At 43.6% G+C, this 23,755-nt stretch overlaps 1 protein-coding gene across 1 annotated transcript in view; it reads left to right on the top strand.

Moving 5' to 3' along the window:
• NXN (nucleoredoxin) overlaps positions 1-23,755 on the top strand; it is a 592,564-nt gene that overhangs the window by 524,790 nt on the left and 44,019 nt on the right. The window contains exon 7 of the mRNA XM_078679884.1: positions 19,932-20,056. Within this exon, the coding sequence (XP_078536010.1) occupies positions 19,932-20,056 (125 nt within the window). The remainder of the gene's footprint in view (positions 1-19,931; positions 20,057-23,755) is intronic.

Below are 23,755 nucleotides of genomic sequence, written 5' to 3'. Positions count from 1 at the left end.
CTTCCATTGGAACACTGGGCGATATTAAATTGTTCTCTTGTAGCGGGACTTCCGCAGTTTTGGTACCGTTATTACGAGAACAATTAACTACAGAACCATTGGTACAGTCAGTCACCTTATTAGAAAAAATGTCCAATAAAGATTTATCTTCAATCTCTGGCTCATTATAGACTTCATTGTTCATATGTTTTTGAAAAATGATTTGCCTCTGTTTTTTTTTCTTGTACTTACGAACGGGTTTCCTATTTTTCCCTTTATTCTTTCTACTTTTAGTGCCTTTTCCATTTTCATCAGAATTTACTTCAGAATTTACTTCAGGCTCCTTTCTTTCGGTGGTGAAAATTGGGAATAACTCTTTTCCCACCGTGTGGTCCACCTCCACCAAACTTTCCTCTTTTACGATTGGTTCTAATGCCTTCATACCATTAGAAACAGAAAGAATAGGTATCCCTAAGGACTCATTTTTGGTAACTATTTCTGGCATTCCAGCAGAAGCCTTTTTTTTCGATAAATTATTGCTGTCAAGAGGAAAGACAGTCTCCGGGACAACAGTAGTACCATTTTCTGCACTTTTTGCCAGCAATACCTTCAGAATCTGGGTAACTGAATCCAAGGTGCAGTCAGAATTCCCAACGAATTTGCTCAATAAAGACAATATGGAGGCCAACAAGTGTTCTAGTACTATTAGACAATCAGAGATAGGTCTATCATCTTTAGGCAATCCAGAAGCAGCAATGGGGCAAATACCTGATAGATTAAGTAGTGAACTCCTAGAATCATTCTGTAATGAAGGAATATCATTAGATGTTATAGAGGGAGTACTACTATATAGCAATAGTCCTGACGGCGTTGCTCCCGATGCCTTCTTACTAGGATTCAAGTGGTTCAAATTTCCATCCTCCATATAACGGCCACATAATTCAAGGTCAATACTGGACAAAAAGGACTCTCCTTTTTTTGCCCCGTTGGGACATTCTGCACTGGAGGAAATATTAGATCGCTGTGCCATCGTAACTTTTATCTTATTATTAGGCATTTCACCCCCTGAAGTGTAAGCTGGAAGATTATCCACAGAGGATGTTGGTTTAGGGGACAATAAGTCTTTTTCCACGACAGACGGCGCCCCCATCAAAGGCACCATCTGAGAACCACCTATCTCCGGGATTACAACGGGTTGTTCCCATAATTGCAATAGCTGCATCTGTCCCTTCATTAATACCCCGTTGTCATATTTATTCCTCAGGGGGTTAGATCTAGTTTTTGTACATGACCTTCCCCCTAGGACTCTTCCGGAACGTAATTTTTTTGCTGTCATCCTTAACAAAGAAACAACCAGGCAGCAAAGTATAGCTCAGATAGTATATATATATAGCAATCACTGATTATTGCAAATGGTGGTTGTTCGTCGTTGTACACAAGTATCTCCTATGGAGTGTCCCGAAGTGGCACTCTACGAAAATTCACGTGCAAATGAAAATAACGAGGCCCAGCCTACCTCAGCCACTGAGGGCCACGGAGGGCCCGCTCTTTGTCCGGTCTTCGCCCCGGGGCTGCGCCCCGCGCGCGTCCCGCGACGCGGTACTATCAGGCCAGTAATATACGAGGAGGTTGGAGGCGTGGCCGCCGGGGGAAGAGGCACCAGCTGTGTAGAGCTGAGGCTGCTGGTCCTCGCAGTCCCCCGGTAGGCTCGATGCACAAACTGGCACTTGGAGGCTCTCACCTGACCCGTCTTCCGCTGGGAGCGCGTGTGCTCTCTGCCGACTGCAGAGCCGCTCACACCAGTGAGGAACGGCGTCAGGGAACAGGTGAGCGGCACCCGCGCAGCGGGTGTCGCGAAAGGTGAAGGGCGAGCTGGAGGGATAACAGGCTGCAACAAAAGTCTCTGGCAATCCTTATGGCAAGAGAAAATCCAGTAGAAAGCACCCACTCAGCCGCTGTTGTGCTCGTTAATATCTGCTGGAGGTTGGAGGCGTGGCCGCCGGGGGAAGAGGCACCAGCTGTGTAGAGCTGAGGCTGCTGGTCCTCGCAGTCCCCCGGTAGGCTCGATGCACAAACTGGCACTTGGAGGCTCTCACCTGACCCGTCTTCCGCTGGGAGCGCGTGTGCTCTCTGCCGACTGCAGAGCCGCTCACACCAGTGAGGAACGGCGTCAGGGAACAGGTGAGCGGCACCCGCGCAGCGGGTGTCGCGAAAGGTGAAGGGCGAGCTGGAGGGATAACAGGCTGCAACAAAAGTCTCTGGCAATCCTTACGGCAAGAGAAAATCCAGTAGAAAGCACATTCAGTTCCATGCTGTTGTATTGAGATTAACAGATTTTACTCAGTAACGTTTGCATGCTTTACATTTATGCACATACAGTCTTTTGCTGCATGTTTCAAGAATTGTGAAGGCGGGTTGTAACTGAACCGGGGAAAATTAATACATAAAGGGAATGAAACTGGGGGCCGGCACTAGTGTTCCCCAGATCTATCCTCCCCCCTTGTCGTTGGGCATAATTCTACTCTAATGGTGATTACTAACATGTTGCGGGGTATGCACTGTGGTGTGCTCTATCTTGGACGTTTTCTGCGGGTATCTATGTGGTTCGGGCCTCAGTATCTTCTGGGGTCTGAGGTAAGGCGTTCGCTTCTTGTGTAGGGGTTAGGGCTGCCAATATGAACTGCAACCAGTCCTACTGGCAGGCCTTTTTTTAAATATAACTCTATGGAAAATATTTGTATTATTCTTGCAACGAACCCCCTCCGCACAAACATAATAGTGATAGAGTGCCATGTTATTTTGACATTTTTAGGGGTGCATCATCACGAGTAGTCAGCACCTATATATTTAGAGGACTGTATTAACATGTTATCATTAGAAATGTAGAACTAAATCGAGTATATTGCAATATGTAAGAGTGTGCTCATGTTATTCAAAGGCTAATGTAGTGCTTTAACCGAGAATATGCCTTAGGAAATGTTGAAAATGATGCTTCATGTTGAAATAGTGCACTAGAATTAAACCTGCCCCATGTTAAAGGTTGCACGTGTAGGTTGCTTATTTTCTGAGACGAAGAGTAATGCTTAAAAATGAAATTAATGTAATGCTTTTAGAAAGACTTCGGACGTAATGCTTATGATGTAGGGTTAGAAATGCATTTAAAAAGTGTAAAGGCCTGAGACATGGAAACGCTAGCAGAGGCCTAGCTGAATTTTCTTAGCTTAACTGTACATTGTAGACCCAAAATGTATTTTCCTTGGGAAAGGCTCTTTGTCTCTGTTGAATTTCGAATTGTAACTTAGAGTGAGTGCAAGGTTGCTTTCTCACACGATTCTGCTGCAGGTGCAAGGACACATAGCTTGTCAGGTAGAATAATCCTTTGTTTAGAGTTAGGATGGCAGAGTCGAGTATCGAGGGAGTGCAACAGAATTCATAAATGATACATTTGGCGGAGAAGGTGCCTGGGACCCAAGGATGAAGCTGAAGGTTTGCTGGAAAAATCCAGGAGGAAGCACCTGCCTTAAGTGGTGTGTTTAGGGCGTGTTTACTGTTTTTGGGATTTGTATTAGGGACAGTACCCCGAGGGTGGAGAGCCGTCTTAGGGTAGCCTTTGAGCAGATGGGGCAGAGAAGGAGCAGAATACAGACTTAGACTTGAGGCAGACCGACCGGAGAGGAGTGTAGGAAGGAGCATCTTAGAATGAGCTCTGTAGCTTAGGCTACTTACCTATGGAAAGTGAGTGTACTACTTAGGAAGTCTTCACTGCTGACACCTTTTTCTCTTGTCTGGGAGGGATGCTAAGTAAGGAAGTCACCTTAGAGTTAGTGTAGGGACAGATTAACCCATTCTTTTCGTTTAAGTAAATGCAGTCGAGACTTCAAGCAGGAACTGTCATTGTTTGCCTGATGCTTCTCGAACTTACTCTGATTTTCATATTGAGTCGTCTGAGACTCTTGCGTAGGATTATGTTTGTATTAGTACCGGTTTATTTTCTGAACCTCTTACTGAGGTGTTTGTATGTTCAGTTATTTTTGGCTTTGTAATAAATCTTTAAAATGTTACTCAGTAGTCAGTGGTCCTTTGAAATTGGATTGATTTGGTCATTTACAAAAGTTGTCATAAGTCATGAAATTGGAAATCGTCCCTTTACACTTCTTAGCAGGCAACAAAGATCGAGTCGACCACGGATTCTAAGGTTTGTGAAAATCTAGATAAGAAACCAGTTGTAACAGTAGGCATATGGTCAAGCATACATTAACAAATATTCATGTTCCCCACAGTAATCCAAGGTCGAGCCGCTATCTGCGGTGAGCTAGTACAGAATGTTTTCTCATCCGACAAATCTTCCCACCTCAATCGGGGTCTCCTGTTGTCCTCTGCTGCAATATCCTGATGTTTCATCCTGAGAATTATCATGCTTCCATCCACAGCACCACGTATTTTATCAAACTTACATGGGCAACCCCTTGCTTGATTCACCAACCTTTCCTCCCTCATACGCCAATCCATGCCTTCTTCCCACTCCCGCAGGTTCGACTGTAACCCCTTCGCTGCCCCCTCTAGCATTTAATGATATCCATCTGCGCCACTATCAGGCCCACATTACTGAAAAGCAAGACCTTGTGATCTAGGGTTTGTCCTCTACCACCATCCCCTTCCATATACCTAGGGAGGCCAGTTGAGGGGTGAGCTGCACTTTGCAATGAATGAATGAATGAATGAATGGCGTTTTTCTACCGCGCAAAACTTAGCCCCAAGGGGCATCAAGGCGCACAACGAACAGAGATGGAAAGTCCAGACTCCAGATAACTAGACCAAGGCCATTGGGAGAGCAAGAGTCTAATATGCTTGAGAAAAAAGCCAGGTTTTAAGAAGTTTTTTTAAAAGTTGCCAAGGAGGATTGACTGGTAAGCTCAAGGGGAAGGGAGTTCCACAATTTGGGAGCCAACACATCAAACACATCTGATAGTCTATTTTTTATCTTTGCCCAGTACACTCTGACCTCCCTCTGTGCACTCCCAAATCATGTGAAGCAGGGTGCAATCTATGTTTTATCTTTGCCCAGTACACTCTGACCTCCCTCTGTGCACTCCCAAATCATGTGAAGCAGGGTGCCCCTCATTCGGCAGCCCCACAAGCAGCAGTCATCGGCTGCCCTCCCCACCCGGAATAGTCCCTGTGGTAAAATTTCAGGTGGATTAACCGAAATCCTCTACTGATTGCCACTTCCTCTGGGTATCTGCACGCCAACCCCCAGTCATCGTTCTCCTGCCTACTCTGATCCCCCTACCATTCCTCCTGTAGTATCAAGTGGTGGGGGGCTATTGTGAAGCAGCGTAGAATAAATTTGGGATATCCCTTGGCTTGTCAGGGGACCGCCTTATATTCTAGCAGGGATGCCTCTTCCACCCGCTCTTTGAGGGCCTCGCTGTTCCCCACAATATATCTCAGTTCCTGATACCTCAGTAATTGACTGCCTGGCTCTCTAACCACACAGGGGATAGTTTCAATGTATATCAACATATTATTATGCCAGGAGGGTTAACTGGGTAAGAAGGGTCCCCAAAACACTTAAGGGGACTGCATCATCGTTAATTTTGACAATCACTACAAGGTAGGTGACCTACTAAGTTTGTTACCAAGCACCCCTACTCATTATTCTAAACTTTGTGCACTCCCGCTTGGTTTCTTTTATAAACCCTGCACCTCACTTCAAGTCCCATTCCACAAAATAAATAATAGCCATTTGCCTTCACGATATTTTAACCAACGTCTCCCGCAGCCTGTTTTACCTTTACCTCTTAGCAATAGATTTACTTTATTGGAAGGCATGGACGAATGTGATTGACTTGATGAGCAGAGTTTAATAGTAAATAATGTTGATGATACAGCGTTACATAAGGAGTCTTCTGTCGTTTCTTCCCCCCGGTAAACTTTCAACTAAATTCATGCCTGCAGACAGGTAGTTCAATCTTGCCTCAGTGTTCAATACATTTAGTGACTATCCCAGAATCTGTTGCAGCCATTTCTTGGAACATTGCTGGGTGTAACCAAAAAAGTCCAATTTAGAGTGGCTGTCTTTGTTGATGGCTAATGACATAATGTGCCTTCAGGAGACCTGGGAGGTTGACCCGATCTACCTGAATGGGTGCCGCTCATTTCTTACGCCTGCAATACCTCCATCCGCTGGTCGTGCAAAAGGTGGTCTATTGACATTACTTTCAAATACTTTTCCCTTAAAGGTGAAAACTTTTCTAACTCCTTCGCCGAGGGGCTAATTCCCGCACGGTGCAGAGGGGGGGGGGGACTGCGCGCGGCGCCACGGTGTTAGTGACGAGCTCAGCTCGTCCCGCTGAACGGTGGCGCTGTGATCATGACGAGCTCAGCTCGTCATTACCATGCCCGTTTCTTAGAACGCTCAGCACAGCAGGGGAATTATCCCCGCGTGGGAGCGCCGTGGCGGTCATGACGAGCTCAGCTTGTCATGAGCACAGCGCCACTGTGCCTCATGACGAGCTGAGCTCCTCATGAGCACCGAAGTTGTTACACACATCTCCATACTATCATCTTATACTTTTAGAGTTTTATAGTGACAAATATTGGCTACTTATATATATTTTTATAACAACAGCTTTGGTAGTAATCATGCAGCAATTTTGGACCCTCTGGGAAGAGATATTGTTAATTTGGAGAAAGTATGCAACAAGCCCTACGATATAATCTGACTTGGGGACTTCAATGCCAATCCTTGTAACAAGGTTACTGCACCAATGTGTGGGCTAGTAGATGAAGATGGGGATTTTGTTCCCCATTTTAGCCATAATGATTATAGTAAAGATTTAAATAGGCTATTAATTATAAATAATGTCGTATTTTTAAACACTTCTGAAATCCTAACTGGCCAGCTAAACTTCACTTTTTCTAGCCGCTCCCACTTCTAGACGCTTGATTATGTCCTGGTCTCTGATCCTATAAGGAAGCTTTTTACCCAATTCAAAATCAACTTTTATGCCTTCAGTGACCATGCTGCAATCACGTTTCTTATCCCTTCTTTACCAAAAAGGGAATATCCTGTTAAACGTAATATTAAACCAGTGATTGCAAGGGAGAATGGAATTGTCTTGAAGTGGGAGAGAGTTGATGCTGTGAGGTTTCCGGGTTTTTTATGAAAACAAGGGGGACCCAAAAGGTAGCAGAGGACCGTGGGTGTAGATTATTTGACGTGAACAGAGGTCCTGAGCTTAAATTAAGATATAAACAATTTTTGATATAGAACACAATAGGGACTATATATTTAACCTGTCCAGCCGGACCAGGATTTTTATTTTGTTACAATCAAAACAATAAATGGAATACAAAAAATAGTTGCTTGTAGTAGGGCACAATCCTGTACCAAACTAGTGAGAGAGACAGAAAATAGAAGCAAGAATAAGAGCAGAAAAATTCACAGGCAAGGAAAAAGAGCAAACTGGACACTTTTAAATCAGTGTAAGCAGTGTTCTCCAGAGTGTAGCATGCAAATTGATACACAATGGTTACATGTATGTCCACTTAAAAGAGCCGACGTTTCGATCCATTGCTCAAATAGTTAAGGATCATCATCAGGACTGTAAAAACAATTGATTTGCCTGAGGAAATTATTATGCCTCGATTGAGAAGGCTAGCCGTACTGAGATTAGTGCCAGAACCAAGTGAGGTCGCTGGGGCTGAAGTTAAAGGCTTACGCAGGGAATTGCCCAGTAAGCATCGAGTTGAGGAACACAGGTCGCTTGTTAGCGAAATCCTTCAAGGCAGTTGGCGGTCTTCGTATGATGGAAGATACGTGATGTGTTTGAACAGTGTCAGGATACACAGCAGTGAGGGGGCGTGATGGCGACGATGCGGTCTTGCCAGCCGGTGAGCCTGGATTGGATGAGGTTTCTGGGTAACATAGTCTCCAAACGAACATCAGAGATAATGATATGTCTAGACCCAAGATCTGATGATGGCATAGTTACAGCATTTGAGCAAATCGTACTGGAAATTAAAAACAATGTAATACTTTGTATATATAATGGGCACTGTAGGAGGCCTAACTGGTTTGACGATGAATGTGCAAAATCACTCAGGAATCTTCATACGGCCTTAAAGTCCAAACTTCAAGACCAATTTTTGGTCAAATCCTTACGCCAGCTTTTCAAGAAAGCAACGTTATCAAGGCTAAAAACCCTAAAAGAAGACTGGTGGGAAAGCCTGCAAAGGTCTGCTTTATTAAACACCCCACAGGCATTTTGCTTGTTGATTTGTTTATCAATGTACCTTTTCTAAGAGATCAGCAGAGGATGACAACAGATACACATGTAGAACAGGAGGCATGGGTTACAAACTTTAAAGGCCTATTTGGAAATACTGAGGAGGTAACCACCCAATTCCCCCTCTCAAGCCCGTTGGCACAGGTGGCAATGTCTTGTTCACGCTGGAAGAAACAAAATACGCTCTTAACCAGTGTAAAAGAGCGAAGTCTCCTGGACCCTACAGTGTCCCAATTGATCTTTTTCTAGATAATTAAGATCTCTGGGCCCCACTTTTAACAAATATTTTTAATCGGGTTGCTCAAATAGGTGCTCCTCCTTCATGGAAGATGACTGTAATTGTGCCTAGTTATACAAAGAGGGATAGAACAATTCCGAAAAATTATAGGCCCATATCTCTGATAGACTCTACTGCTAAATTAATGGGCCGGCTACTTTTAAATAGGCTCGAGGAATGGGATTAGGAAAAGAACATTATAATTCCATGCCAATACGGCTTTAGGAAAGGTAAGGGCTCGGTGGATCAGTGGTTGAACCTGAATCTAATAATAGCCAAATACACTGCAGCTAAGAATGGCCACTTATACCTTGCCTTCATGGATCTGTCGGCAGCCTTTGACTGCGTGGCACAGTCTAGGCTGTGTCAGATCATGGAGGCAATGGGGATTGATATACAGATTATTAATATAATCTGAGACCTGTATGCCGGAGCTACTGCCTGCGTCCTCTTTGGCAAGGAAGGAGAATGCACTAGACACTCTAAAATCACTTGAGGTATGAGGCAGGGGTGCGTCCTCGCGCCCTTTTTATTTGCATTTTTTTTACAAATGACGTAGAATCAGCTTTGTTAGGGTCCCCCCAGATGTCCCCCATATTAATTCACTACAAGTACCGATACTCCTTTACGTGGACGACGCAGTGATTTTGGCATGTAATAGTAATCCTCTGCGCCGACTCTTAATGGAATACACAAAATTTATGAATGATCTGGACATGAAAATGAATTACTCGAAGTCCTTCGTTCTTGTTGCAGGTCCAAAGCAGCAGAAACAGGCACAAATTGATATTGAAGGGGGAAGCTAGGTGTTGTGGACTTTTAATTACTTAGGGATCATGTTTCACCGACATAATAATTGGCGAAGAATGGTTTTCTAATAGGGGACTACAGATGAAAAAAAAATATTGGGGCTCTTTTTAGTTTCGCAAATAAAATCGGTACCAAACCTATTGAAGTGGTAAAGAAAGTTTATGAAGCTAAAACTGCATCTGCTGACACTTACGGGCAGCTGTCTGGGGCATCTCAGATTCTTCTAGATTGCAACGTATAAGAGATGCCTTTTTGGAAAAACCTGGCCTCCCTGCCTCAGTCATGTTCTAATTTTAACTGTCGCACAAAGCTGAGAGCACCTTATATTAGTGATAAAATCTGTACTGCACCCATTCTGATGTGGCACTCGTTTTGGCGTAAGGAGACCCTTTCACTGACCAGGTATATCATAAATGGCGTTTTGAATTTAGATGATGTGAATATCAGCTGGCTAACATACGTTGAGTTCACCCTTAAGACATTTGGGTTACACCATCTTTTTGTAGATCCAATGACGTGTTGGTCTATCTCTAAGAAAGAGCTGGAAACCCACTTACTGACCCAGTTACAGGCAAGGAGGCAGGATTCTAACCTTAAGCTGTCGACAGATAGAGCATATTACGCTGTCCAGAGTATGTCGATTGACGCAAATTTAACTTATCTATTGTTTGTACAGTGTTTTGTGGCTTTATATTACCTACAGTTATTGCCTGATCCCTTTACATGTTTTTCTTTGGCATCTGCCCTGGAAAGATCACATTGCCTATCTGACATTCAACTTGTAAATTAAGCTATTGAACTGTGCAATAACTATGTGTATCTTCACGAATTATCATCATTTGTATAATATGAATAATGTTTTAACTTGATCTTATTCTTTTAGTAATTTTGCTGTAATACATATAATTTTAATTCGCAATAACAATGGAAATTGATTTATTTGTAGAATACATTTTATTTATTTTATTTATTTATTTATTTTTTATTTGTTTTTTATTTGAGGGGTATTTGTAGAGCGCAACGTTCGCTCCGGAGGGAGCATCTTGGCGCTAAGAAACCTAAATGAACCAGGCCAGGGGGTTAGATGGAAGCTTTGGAGTACTCGTCCGGAAGATTAAAAATCCATGTTTTTAGAAGCTTTCTAAAGGGCTTTTCCTGGGTTTGTTGTCTGAGATTTTTAGGGAGTTTGTTCCAGGCTTTAGATGCAAGGAAGCTGAGGGTTTTCTCACCCTTCGTTTTCAGGTTGTATTTAGGGAGAAGGATGAGGTTGTCATTGGTTGAGCGAAGGTGACGGCTGGGCGTGTAATGGGGAAAGCGCCTGGTGAGGTATTTGGGGCCTGTCTTGTTATAGGCGCGGAAGGCTATAATCAGGATTTTAAAAAGAATCCTTTTGTGAAGGGGGAGCCAGTGGAGTGAGTGAAGCGCTGCAGAGATGGAGGATCTGCGGGGTAAGCCCAGGACAAGGCGGGCAGCTGTGTGAAGTACACTCTGCAATTTAAGGAGGGTGCTCTTTTTGACTCCTGCAAGCAAGCCATTGCAGTAGTCCAGTCGCGAGATTATGAGTGCGACTGTCACCGTCTTTCTGGCATTGATGGGGAGAAAGTCGAAGAACTTTCTGAGGGATCTGATCGTTCCGAAGCATTTGCCTGCAATGGTTCTGGCATGCTGGTCAAAGGAGAGTTCAGAGTCGAAGATTATGCCGAGGTTCCTGGCTGACGACACCGTCTGGGGGGGGGCAACAGAATTATCTGGCCACCATAGTGCTGGACAGAAGGAGATATTTGTGCCAATCGGGAGGATCTCTGTTTTGCTTGAGTTGCATTTCAGATGGTTATTGTCCATCCATCGGAATACTTCGGTCAGGCAGTGCTTAAGGTTGAGTTCAGCTCTGGTCGATAGTTTGTCAAGCGGCACAATGAGTTGTGTGTCATCGGCATATGAAGTGACAGGTATGCCAAATGATTCTATCAAGTTAAGGAGGGGGATGAGGTATACATTAAAGAGGAGGGGGCTTAGGATAGAACCTTGCGGGACACCTGAGGGGACAAGTTTGTTTTTGGAGTGGAAAGGGCCCAGCGTGACGGCTTGGGAACGGTCCGAAAGAAAAGATATAATCCAGGATAGGGCGGTGTCGGAGATTCCAATGTCCCTGAGTCTACTGATGAGAATGGAGTGGGAGACGGTGTCGAACGCCGCCGTTAGGTCGAGAAGGATAAGGATGCAATTCTTTCTCTGATCTTGTAGAGTTTTTATGGTGTCGGACAGTTCAATGAGAGCAGTTTCTGTCGAGTGTCTGGGACGGAATCCGGATTGTTGGGGATGGAGGAAGTTGTTATCATCCAGGTAACGTTTCAGCTCGTTGTGGACTAGGTGTTCCGTAATTTTACCCAAGGCCGGGAGTAGCGTAATAGGGCGGAGGTTGGTGAGATCCGTCAAGGGTTTATTTGCTTTCTTTATAAGGGGTTTGACGATCCCTTTTTTCCAACGGTTGGGTACTGATCCTGAGCTAAGCGAGCAGTTGATTAGGCTGTTGATGATCGGGTTGACCTCGTCAATGAGTTGATGAAGTATCATAGGGGGACAAGGGTCGGATGGGGCACCGGATTTGCAGGCCAGGATGGCTTTTTTCGACTGTTCAAAAGGGACAGTGGGGAAATGACTTAGTGCAGGGCTTGAGGGGGCCAATGGAGGGGACACTGGGGGGGCAATGGGGGGGGGGGAATTGATTTGGAGCGAGGCAATCTTTTCCTCGAAGTAGTCAGAAATTTGATCACAAAATTTCTGAGAAGGGGGAATTTCAGGCTGGAGTGCCTTTGGATGCGTGAAAGATTTGACGATTGAAAACAGAACTTTTTGTTTTTGGCCTGCATTTTTTATGGCATTGACATAGTGTTTTTTTTTTGCCAGTTTGATTTCCGCGAGGTAGTTTTTCCTTGTTGTAATATAGGAGGACCGGTTGGTAGCCTCGTATGTCATCCGCCATTTTCTTTCTGCTTTTTTACATAGCAGATGCATTTTAGCAAGGTCTGGTGTGAACCAGGGAGCATTAATTTTAGTTTTGGTTTTGCGCCGGGAGGCACAGGGGCGTGAAGGCGGGATTCTGGATTTAATTTCTTGAGTAATCCAGTTTTGGAAGAGATCGGCATCAGTGTCGATATTGCAGGATAGAGTGGGAGCTTGTGTTAGCATTGAGGGATTAAGAGCAATGTTATCCTGGACCTTTTTCCAATTGATATGTTTATCAGGGTTGGAGGCAACTTTGTCACGATTGGGTAGAATTTTGTTCAGGATATGGAATGGGATCAAGGAGTGATCAGACCAGATCTGAGGCAGAGGGGAAAGGGTAATCAAAGAAGGGAAATTAGAGCAGATTCCATCAAGGGTATGGCCTAGAGAGTGGGTGGGTGAGGTGATAAGTTGCCTAAAGTTGAACATCTCGAGGGTTTGTAAGAAATTGATGGTATGGATATCTGTATATGATTCTAGATGGAGGTTAAAATCACCAAGGAGGGTGAAGAAAGGGTATCTAAGAGAGAGTTGTCCTAGGGAATCGTACAGAGAGTCGAGAAACTCAGTTGCATTGCCCGGTGGGCGGTAGATAAGTCCGCCAGAGAACGAAGTGTGTTCGTTCAGTTTTATAGAGAAACCTAGTCCCTCAGTTTTTCTCAAAGGCTCTAGACTAAAGGTGTGGCAGTGGAAGGAGTCTTTAAGGATAATTGCAACACCTCCGCCTCGGCCCTTGGCTCTATCTTCCCGAAAGAGGGAGTAGCCCAGGGGAAGAGCAACAGCGATATCGGGGTTACTATCTGCTGTAAGCCATGTCTCAGTTATCATGAGGCAGTCGAGGTCGGACTCCAAGATGAGGTCGTGTATGTCTTGGTTGTGTTTGCACATGGAGCGAGCGTTGATCAAGCCACCTTTAAAGGAGGGTAGAGGGGCCTGAAGTAAATTGGCTGATGGGACGGCTGAGTGGAGCTCAGCGGACCAGTGGCAGAGTTTGCAACTGAGAGGGCCTAAAAGTGCGGTTGGGTCAAGTATGCATGGGCAATGCCTAGAGGGCTGTAGTTGAAGAAGATCGCTGGGTTGGTAGGTGATACGGGGAGTGAGTTGGGCAGAGTTTCCTGCGCCTGTCGCGGTCTTGGCGCGGACGGGCGCAGACGGGCTTGCCTTAGGCGCGCCTTCGGCGCGCAGACGGCGCTCCCGCTGCGCTCGTCCGCTGCGCGTCCTATGCATGCACGTTTGAAGGGCGGGTAAGGGGGCGTGGCCTCCAAGGGGGCGGAGTTAGCGCGCACGCCGCTGGGGATGGCGGCGGCAGGCAAGGACCTGAGAGAGCGCGAGCAGCTTTTGAATCAGCTGGGCGCTAAGGTGAGATCGAGCGCTAGGTTGTGCTTTGTGTTTTAAAAGCAGGTAAATAGTGACACAGAAGATATAGTGCAGTAAAAGTACAAGTTTTTTTAAAATTAGCAACAGAGTACCTCCAGCCCCGGCTTTCCGCCTCAAGGCTGGGTCAAGGTTTGCTGGTAGCCGCTCTGAATCAGCGGGTTAAGTAGGGCGGGTAAGGGGGCGTGGCCTCCAAGGGGGCAGAGTTAGCGCGCACGCCGCTGGGGATGGCGGCGGCAGGCAAGGACCTGAGAGAGCGCGAGCAGCTTTTGAATCAGCTGGGCGCTAAGGTGAGATCGAGCGCTAGGTTGTGCTTTGTGTTTTAAAAGCAGGTAAATAGTGACACAGAAGATATAGTGCAGTAAAAGTACAAGTTTTTTTAAAATTAGCAACAGAGTACCTCCAGCCCCGGCTTTCCGCCTCAAGGCTGGGTCAAGGTTTGCCATCATTGTGTTGGCAAAATGGTTATTTCTAACTGACTGACGTACGAATACAGTACGTATTCATCCTGCAAGGCTGCAGCGGGCATGCCCATCTTCATCGCACCATTTGTGACTCTGCCCAGCCTCTAGGAAACCTGACTGCCACATTGACCCTGTGCATATGCACTGAGCTTCAAAGAAAACAATGGGGTTGGCACTTGCCGTGAATCTGGCCTTTTATGTTGAGTCAGTTTGCTCATGGGCAACTTCTTGCCTTGTGGCTTGTCTGACAGGTATGCAGGTTGCACTGGTCTCCTTGAGCAGAGAGTGCCTCTCAAGCATCAGCTTACAGGCGACAAGGCACCACTCGTTGTCCAGATATCCGGGTACTGTAAATCCTCTCACTACCATGCTTGCGACTTTACTACAAACATGGTATGCAGCTGCGCTATTCTGCATGCATACTGTTCATCTCAGGTCACACAACTTGCAGGACCTTGGCCTGCCTGCTGCTTTCCTGGACGCAGCCATATGACAGCTCCTGCGCTGTCCAGATTGCTCCGCCCAGACTTCCTTTGCCTCAGAGTCGTGCTTTCACTCAGAAGGCCTATATTTCACTGCATTATGACTCTTAAAAAAATCCCTGCTACTTACACCCGTGGGCACCCATTGGTTTCCCTACAGACAAACCTGTATCAAACTCAGTGCATTTTACTGAGGGTTGTATAAGGGGCCTTGAGGATGCTCACAAATGTATCAGTAGTCCCAGAACAAATAGTTTCATGCACAAACGGCGGGTGTTTTTACACGTATTCTCACAGGTAAGCTCCTTAGTGCTGTCCTCCTTGATACATGGGCATCCGGGATCCTTCTGCCCTCATGTTAAACCTGAGGAATGAACCTTTAGAAATCCTCTGTTCGCCCTCATGCACCTGACATTTACTTATGAGTGTTTAGGGTTATGGAGATTGCTATTGCCTCAAGGTCCTTTATCCACTGTAAAGTATAGACAGAACGATAACGTCAAAGAAAACCGTTTCATAACGTTATATTCTGTATGTCCCACTTAATTAGATCTCTGCATATTCTCAGTTTAACATTGTGCATGCCTGTTTTTTTGTTTTTGACAAGGCTCTTTCCTATCAGGTTTTTACGTTGTATAAATATCTCACTTTAATAAAGCACTCTTGTAATCTAAACTTCACATTATGTATACCCCTCATTACTAAGGCACCCATTCATCTAGCCGAATCTCTGTCCATGTACTCTTTTTCTTTCATTTATCCATTCAATCACATATTCTTCATGCACGTGCTCATTCATTCATCTTTGCAGTCACTCATTCATCCAACTGTTGACTTATTCTCACACAGTCACCAATTCACATTAACGCACACAAACTTGACAGTAAAAAATCACTTTCATGTGTAAAGAGCCTGACAAATTGCCTTTGCCAGACTAAAATCTCCAGAGGACACGGGGAAGAGGTTCCTTCAAACAAGAGTCTCTAACTCCTGAGAATCTGAGTGCCCTCACAGAGTCTGATCCAAAAAGGGGGGACCTAAAAGCACAGTCTCGTCATTTTTGGGTAACACCAAGGACTCTAGTGACTAGATCAGTATTTCTGCCATCTGCTTTTTCATCAAGAACTAAACTGATGTTGAAACCCCATTGAACAATGAAGAAGAAACCAGGAGTATTGGGCTTAGATCTTAAGAGAACTAAGTGAGATACTGGAGACGGCCCTCGCAGTTGAGCCTAAACTGGTTCTTTTGGGAATAACAAACAATGTGGATCTGACTCGCCCACTTCTGATATTTGTGACACTGGCTCTGGTGGTGGCTAAGAGGGACGTGGCCCGGGGGTGGGGCGCTCCCACACCTCCCAAGCTACATGATTGGAGATGGGGCATGGATATGTACATGACTGCGGAGAGGGCCACCTACAAGGCCAGGGGGTGTCCCAAGAAGTTTACTAGAGTATGGGGGAAATGAAGACGATATCATGGACTGGATGGGGGACTGTGAAGAGACGGGGGAAGGGTCACTCTGTTATCCCGGTTGCATGCGGGGATTTCCCTGACTAATGTGTGTAATATAGAGACAGGTGGGGCATCATACTATCATTGTGTAGGATCACTGGTGAGACTTTGGGTACGGTGGGCGGAGGGAGGAGGGTGGATGGGGGACAGGGTATGGATAACGGATTCATGTGACATGCTCGTTATGTTTATGCACTTTGAAAAAAAGCAAATACAAATATTTAAAAAAACAATGAAGAAGAAAATGTAAATATATGATGAGAGAATCTTTGACATCAAAGTCTACCTCCCAACTCTGCCTCATTACTCCTGCATACTTTTTACAAACCAGGCTTTATTGTTTTGTGAAGACAAAAAAAAGACAGCATGAAACACATATAATGCACATTGCAATCACGCTGCTAAGTTCACCTGCTCAATCAATGGAGAAATCATTAAATCACAGCAATTGTCCGCTTAGGCAAAGTAGTCCCATCATTTCCCCCTTATCCTATGGTATTTCTTAGCGCAGACTCTAGCTTTTAGATGGGTTCTTCCATTTTAGAACAGCTGTCCAAGGCTTTCCTCCAGGCAGCGCAAGTTGGGGACAGTGAGATTTCCAGAGCTGGGCAATATCTCTTTTGGATATCAAAGTCCACATATCTGCTCGTTTGCAATCTCCTATGCAACCTCCCAAGTTTTCTAAAAAATTAAAAAATAAACTAATATCTCAATTCTGTGATGTCTTAAAAAATAAACTAATATCTCAATTCTGTGATGTCTCTATAATCAGCCAAAGTTGAAAATATATTTGACTAGGATTGCACTGATTGATTGATTGATTGATTTTGGGTTTTATAAAGCGCACAGCGACCCTCGGGTATCCCCGCACTGTCTCTGGGCTTTTTCAGACCATCTCAAGGAAATCGCTATCTATTTAATCACATCAAAAACATTTGAGCGAGGGAAGCCTACTAGCTTTCCATAGGTTTCTGGGAGCCAGGTAACTGATGTGTAAATATTTTAGCTGTATGAGTCGCAGCTGTGAGGGAATAGCCAGTCTCCCCAGTCGCTCTCCTCCAGGTGGCACCTATCTTTCTTTAAGTAACTGGAAAAAATCGGGCATTTAGGATTAATGATTTATATATATGCATGAGATGCCACCAGAGCTTAATGGATCTTGGTGGATTTTAACTTCTAAAGAGCTGTGTTCAGGAGGATTCACTAAGGAATTGTGGTCATATACATGCCGAAGTAGCAGGTATTTATAGAACTGTTTTATGAAGATCATATTCAGTTTGAACCTTCTGAAAATCTTTCATCTGTGTGCCTGGCCAAATGCCCCCCAGTCGAGATATGCCGATGAAGTTCCATCGAGCGAACCCCTACAGCAAGGTACTGTGTAGAAGCCATTGACACCACCATAAATTAGTTTCTAGTGTAGCTTTTTTATCCCTCTTTATCCACGAAAGGCAGAGCTCAAACTTAGGATAACTGCTTTGGGGGGAAAATCTGGTAACTTTTTCACTGGCTGTCATTTCAAGACATTGCGTGCAGGGTAATCCAAAGTATAAAAGACGTGGGTGAGCAGAAAGTAAGGAGGAGATTGTTTCTGTCTTTGCCTCCTATTATTATATACTCTATGAATAACAGGAACGTTCCAGTCAGGAAAAGGACACCCCCCTTGTGGGAAGACGTTCCCCTAGCATCTCTATCTGCCCTATATAGAGCGGAACCTTAGCAAGATATCACGGTGGAAGAGCTTGATATAAGGCCATTGGTGATTTACAATCGGGAAAAACTTCTGGACCAGATGGATTCTCAGTCTAATAATATAAGATATTCAGATCACTCCAATCTCCTCATCCAATGCCGAGAAGTGCTGAACACGGGTCAGTTCCCACCCGAACTAGACCTAGCGCCAACAGTAGGAATCCACTTTCTGCACTTTGAACTGCAAAACAACGCAATAAAAATCAGAAACAAATATGTATGGAACGAATACACTAATGTTGAAATATTTAATTTAATTCACAATCAAATATAGAAAAATCAACATTTTAATGAGAAGGTAGGAGCTTTCCTAAATTTGTTTTTCAGTTCGTAAAAACAGATATGCAAAACACTAGCGAATTGCGGTCCTTTTTTTTCGCTTCTCCTAATGCATGCTCTCTTTTTGTCATCACTTCGATTGAGGCAAGCCATGGTCTAAACTATATTGTGTCTGCTTTACTTGCGCTGCTCCAACAAAACAAGCTAAGGATACCAACTTAATTTGTAGCCTGCAGTTAACAATTCCTTTACATCTACGTTCTAAAATTTTAAATTTTCAGATTTGCTTCTTTATTTATATATACTTTATTAATATTATTCAATTTTCTATAGAGTCCCGGATTTCTTGTTAGGTGTCTCAGAACCTAAAGGGGGCTGCGGACCACAGGATAAGAACCACTGTGTTATGTCATTTACAATGTAAAATAATGACCGTGAGCCCCAGATTCATTCAAAAGGTCGGTTATTCAATGAATAGGATAGTCTCTGCGAGGTGTTGGCCGCACACCTTGAATAACGCCTCTTTGACTACCTATATCGTGACTATCAGAGGACTTTAAAAAGGCAAAGGTAGTCCACTGCCACAAAAGTGGGGAGCCATGAAGAGACTAAACTGTGACTACCAGTTAGCCTTTTTCAGTAGTGGGGAAGTTAATGGAATCAGTTAAAATGGGAAAAGTTGTTGAGCTACAGGGTCACTTACAGGGATATACACCAGCATGAACTAATTTAAAGGAACACATGATACATGATAGATGCATCTAATTAAGTTTTTTTCACCCCAACTATGTGACCAAATAGAAAAATTAATAAGTGATGATGAAACAATACATTAGTGTAAATTTGATCTGCAGGACATGAGGTGGAACGTCAGGATGTATGTATGCTTTCCAAATTCTCAAGCTGTACCTCCTGATTAACAAGCCTCAGTCACATATTTTCAAAATTATAATTAAAGACTTTTTATTACAAGTAAAGTGTTGCAATTCTTTATTCAGCGATCGTAGTGAAAAGCATCAATACAACAGAACGTAAAATAGCAAAAACAAATCAAGGATGATTGCTTTGAACTCCTTCTGTTGTTCTAAAATAAGGCACACGTTGACCATGCAGAAAATGTGGGTTTTAGCGTCACACTGCACAGAGTCAAGAACCCTGTATGCTTCACCCTTTGACCCCATTTAATCACTATGGAAGTAGGGGACCCCAGTCGAATCAATTTCTACTATTTGAAGTTCAAAACCATACTGAAACAAGTATAGACTGAACAGATGCCCAAATTCTGAAATGATATTTAATTCACAAACACAAAATAAACAAACATTAGAATTTTAAAGGGACGGTTAAAGCGTTTCAAGATGTGGGTTTATTTTTAAAAGCTGAAGCAGTATGCTAGATTCTAGGATATTACTTTTTCTTTATTTCTCCCAAAGCATGCTCTAATTTTTTTGCACCCATACCAGTGCTTCAAATGAGGCCACCAATTGTCCATACTAGATTCTGCTCCCATGAATTGAGCTAAGGATACCGACTTAATTTTTAGTCTCATATTTTAAATTGGACTACTAGCGTGGTAACAGCCTGAGGAAGTTCAATTCCTAAATATTGTGTGTATCACCCTTAGGATTCCAGTGGTACTTTTAACCAAATGCATTGTCGTCATAAGCTCAATATATTTTCTGCATTGTACTTTGTTTAAGATTCTGAAGATGATGGAGAATCGGAGGCAGCGAAGGAGCTAATCCGACCAATAGCCGAAAAAATCATTGCAAAATACAAAGCCAAAGAGGAAGAGGCACCACTACTGTTTTTTATTGCAGGCGAGGTGAGTAAAAATCATTTTAGATTCGTTTGAATTCTGTTGCTCTAGTAATGAAAGCAAGACTATAGATGCCTCTAATAACCTGTTTCTGTCCTATATGTCTTTGTTTTCTTTAAGTTTTCAATGTGTGCAAGTTTTAGTTTGAGGAGTCCACCTATCTCCGAGACTTATTTCAGCATGCAGTCTGATATTTTTGCATAATATTTTTTTAACGTAATCTGCTTCCTACAATTGTAACCCATTGTTGGTACAGAGTCCAAGAATACTTTCACCACTATATTGGTCAGACCCTGTTTGTGAGCCACAAGCCGGACTACTGATCCCCAACCATGGTAGTTTAGGCTCATTGAGTGCACAGGAATCCGTGGGTGGTCATTTTGTCTCATGGCTGGTGCTGCCACTAATTGGCTGATGATGTAGTAGCTTCAGCTTTGCCCAGGATAAGAAGCAAGTTGTAGCTGTCGCTATAGTTGAGCTTATGTTGTAGCACAGCTGTGACTGCCCTGACTGGGTCAGTTAGTCAGATGCAGGCCAGACCAGGATAATGTAGTTGTACGGCAGTTGCAGCCTTGACTAAGCCGAACAAGTGATAACGCAGAGTGGTTGCTGCCTGGAACCAGGAATGTGAGACCTGGGAGACCTTCCACACCCTTGTGTCATTCGGTACTTTTCAACCTTTACAGTCTCTCCTCCAAACAACCGGTTTGGGGTGGTTCTCCTTTAAAGTGTGCTTCTCGATCTGTGCTCCAGACACAGCCTTAGTGGCGAGAGATGCTTCTCACAGCAGGTATCTATGGGGCTGTGTCCAAATTAGAGTACCTCTAATTCAGGTATAATGAAGTGTGAGGTTTCTGCACCTGGCTGCACCCCCTCCACTGAAGCAGTAATCGGGGATAGACAAACCAGGCAGGCTGGGCGTAGAAACTTCCTCACCTTATGCATCAGTAAGTGTAGTCACTCCACTCACCCCTAGCATCAACCAAATGGTAGTGTTCAGTAAGAACTAATCAGCAGACCCTTGTTAAAGAAAGTCTTCATGGAATTTCTAAAGTTAACCTTGTCCACATCTTGCTCAATTCAGTGTTGGCATCTCCACCCTCTCCACCACAGCAATGCAGGTAAAACACGTCCATATTTTGCTATGTTAGGCCCTGGGTATTCAAAATGGATCCCACTGTGTTCATAACTCCTGCTCACTCCCACGTAGCCCTACTACTAAACATGTTCAAGATGAGCCATTAAGCCTCAGTCACAATGACTCATATAATAAGGTCTAGTCGTTCAGGTTTTTTTTGCTTAACCTTTCAACAATATAATGTTGATAAATTGTGGTCAATGGTAGAGCAGAACTGCTGATCCAGAAAAACAGCACGACTAATTGATACATCTCACAGAAAAAAAGTTGTATTAAAATTTTGACTTCTGCGGACCCCCACTAAATCATTACTGCAATCCAGGGGTCCCAACTGGGTCTCTATTGGAAACCGGGGACCCCCTCCTAAGCAATTTCTACGATGTGAACCTCAGAACAATACACAAAAATACAGAAACAAGTTTTCATCAAACATATACACAAATATCGAAATATTTCATTTAATTCACAAACGGAAAAATCCAATTTGAATTTGAATTGAACGTTTGGAGCTTTTCTGAATTTGATTTTTGAATCTTAAAGACCGAGATATTGCATATTGAATATTTTGTGTTCCTAATGCATGCTTTCATTTTTAAGTCTGCGCTTCAATATAGACCATCCAAATTTGTAGCCTCCAATTTCAAATTCCTTCACATTTACATAACGTTTTACATTTTTAAAAAATCAGTTTTGTTTCTTTATTTAAATATACTTATTTATTCATTCTATTAGTTAATTTTCTATGACCTGAGTTGGCTTGTCAGACCCCTTAGCTCCACAGAACACATATTAAGAACCACTGATTCCGATAATTATGAAATGTGCTTCAGTTACAGGGTGGGGGACTCACGTTGATAGTCTGACAATTTAAGTTGTCTGCTTAGAATAAGAGACGGCTTATGATGGGACATGCTGAACAGATACCAGCAGTCTACCTAGTCACAAGCCCTTTCTTACTTCAGTAAGGGAATGGGTTTCAAGAACAGTGTCCTTTACTGGGTCTCCTACCTTTCCAGTTGACACCAGTGTATCCACATGGTCATCTCTAGGCCACAAATATCCCTTTGACATGGAAGTACCACGGGGTTTTAGATTGTCTCTTATCTTCAACCTTTACATGGAGCTGCTTGTTGCTGTACTCACAGATAACAGCATCAAGATTTACCAATATGCTGATGATACACAACTCTACTTCAAAGTCTCTATGCTTCAGAGATTCAGCACTTTAAACGCTGTACATACATCATTCAGATCTGGATGTCTATTGCCTATCTGAAGCTCAATACACCCAAGACAGATTTACTATTATTAGCCAGAACAACAAACAAGATACATTATAAACCTGCCTCAATGACATGTACCAAGACTACTTTGAATCCCAACTCCTCCGAAATGCTAAGTCACGTCGCTTCACCCTGGACACCAATCTATCCCTCAAGAAACAAATTGCCAAAAACAAACAAAGACCACGTAATACAAGCTGTCTCTGCTAAAGTAAGTCAAACCATTTCTTTCAGAAAGCAACTTAAGAACTGATGTTCAAGCTGTTGTACCCTCACATCTGGATGGTGGTAATGCCCTACTCCATTTCCTCCCAGACTCTACACTGGCAGCTTTTAGGGGCATCCTGCATGCTGCAGCATGTCTCACTCAGGCCTGAAGAAATATGATCACATTACCCCAACCCTGATGGAACTCCATTGGCTCCCCTTGTCAGCTCGCGCCATCTTCAAAGACAGCTCCATCATTTACAAAGCCATCACAATCAGCCACCCACTTATGTTGTAGACAAGCTCACTATCTCTGGTGGCTCTTGGCACACCTACAGTCAGGATACCATAAGACTGCAGGCTAAGTAGTGTAAAAAAGAAGAGCAAGTCATCGGGCCTTCTCCATCTTTGCACCCAAGATCTGAAACAACTTCTCCATATCCATCCAATTCTGCTCCAATTTAGGCAAGAGTTGAAGACTCACCTCTTTGAAGAATACTTCACCACTACAATAACCGTCCTCAATTTAGGTTCCTCTCCTACTTCTCACAGCATTTTAGCCTGCTGTTGATCATGTACAGTGCTCCGCTGCCTTCTGGCTAGGTTTGTGCTATAAAGATACCATATATACAAGGGGTGACTCTACAACATAACATACAAGGGGTGACTCTGTAGTGACTAACACAAACAATTAGACTACTATATAATACTTAAACAAGCAAGGGGGGCTTTCCATTAGGAGACATAACTTGACACTGCCTCTTGAGTTCCCAGCAGTCTGAAATTGGAATCCCAAAGTAATGCACTTTTTTATCAGCTGGCAATGGGTGTTCCTAAGCTTCAGGAATCGAGAACAAGCCTCATAGCCCCAAGCTTTGCCTTACTAGTGGTAGCTTATGGCTGCCTTATATCCTAAGAAGAGGTTTACCAGAAAGAGGAAAGCAGATCACATTACCTCTGGTGATGAACCTCAGAGGATATTACAATAGTCTTATATCGCTGAATGCTACAGATTGGCTTCTAAATACTTGTACTATGGATACCCATGTGTCCATTCTAACTGTATAAAAATATTTA

Source organism: Lissotriton helveticus, chromosome 3_1 (genome assembly GCF_964261635.1).
Source record: "Lissotriton helveticus chromosome 3_1, aLisHel1.1, whole genome shotgun sequence".
Lineage (NCBI taxonomy): Eukaryota > Metazoa > Chordata > Amphibia > Caudata > Salamandridae > Lissotriton > Lissotriton helveticus.
The sequence above is the reverse complement of the archived record's forward strand: the minus strand, read 5'-3'. Positions and strand labels throughout refer to the sequence as shown.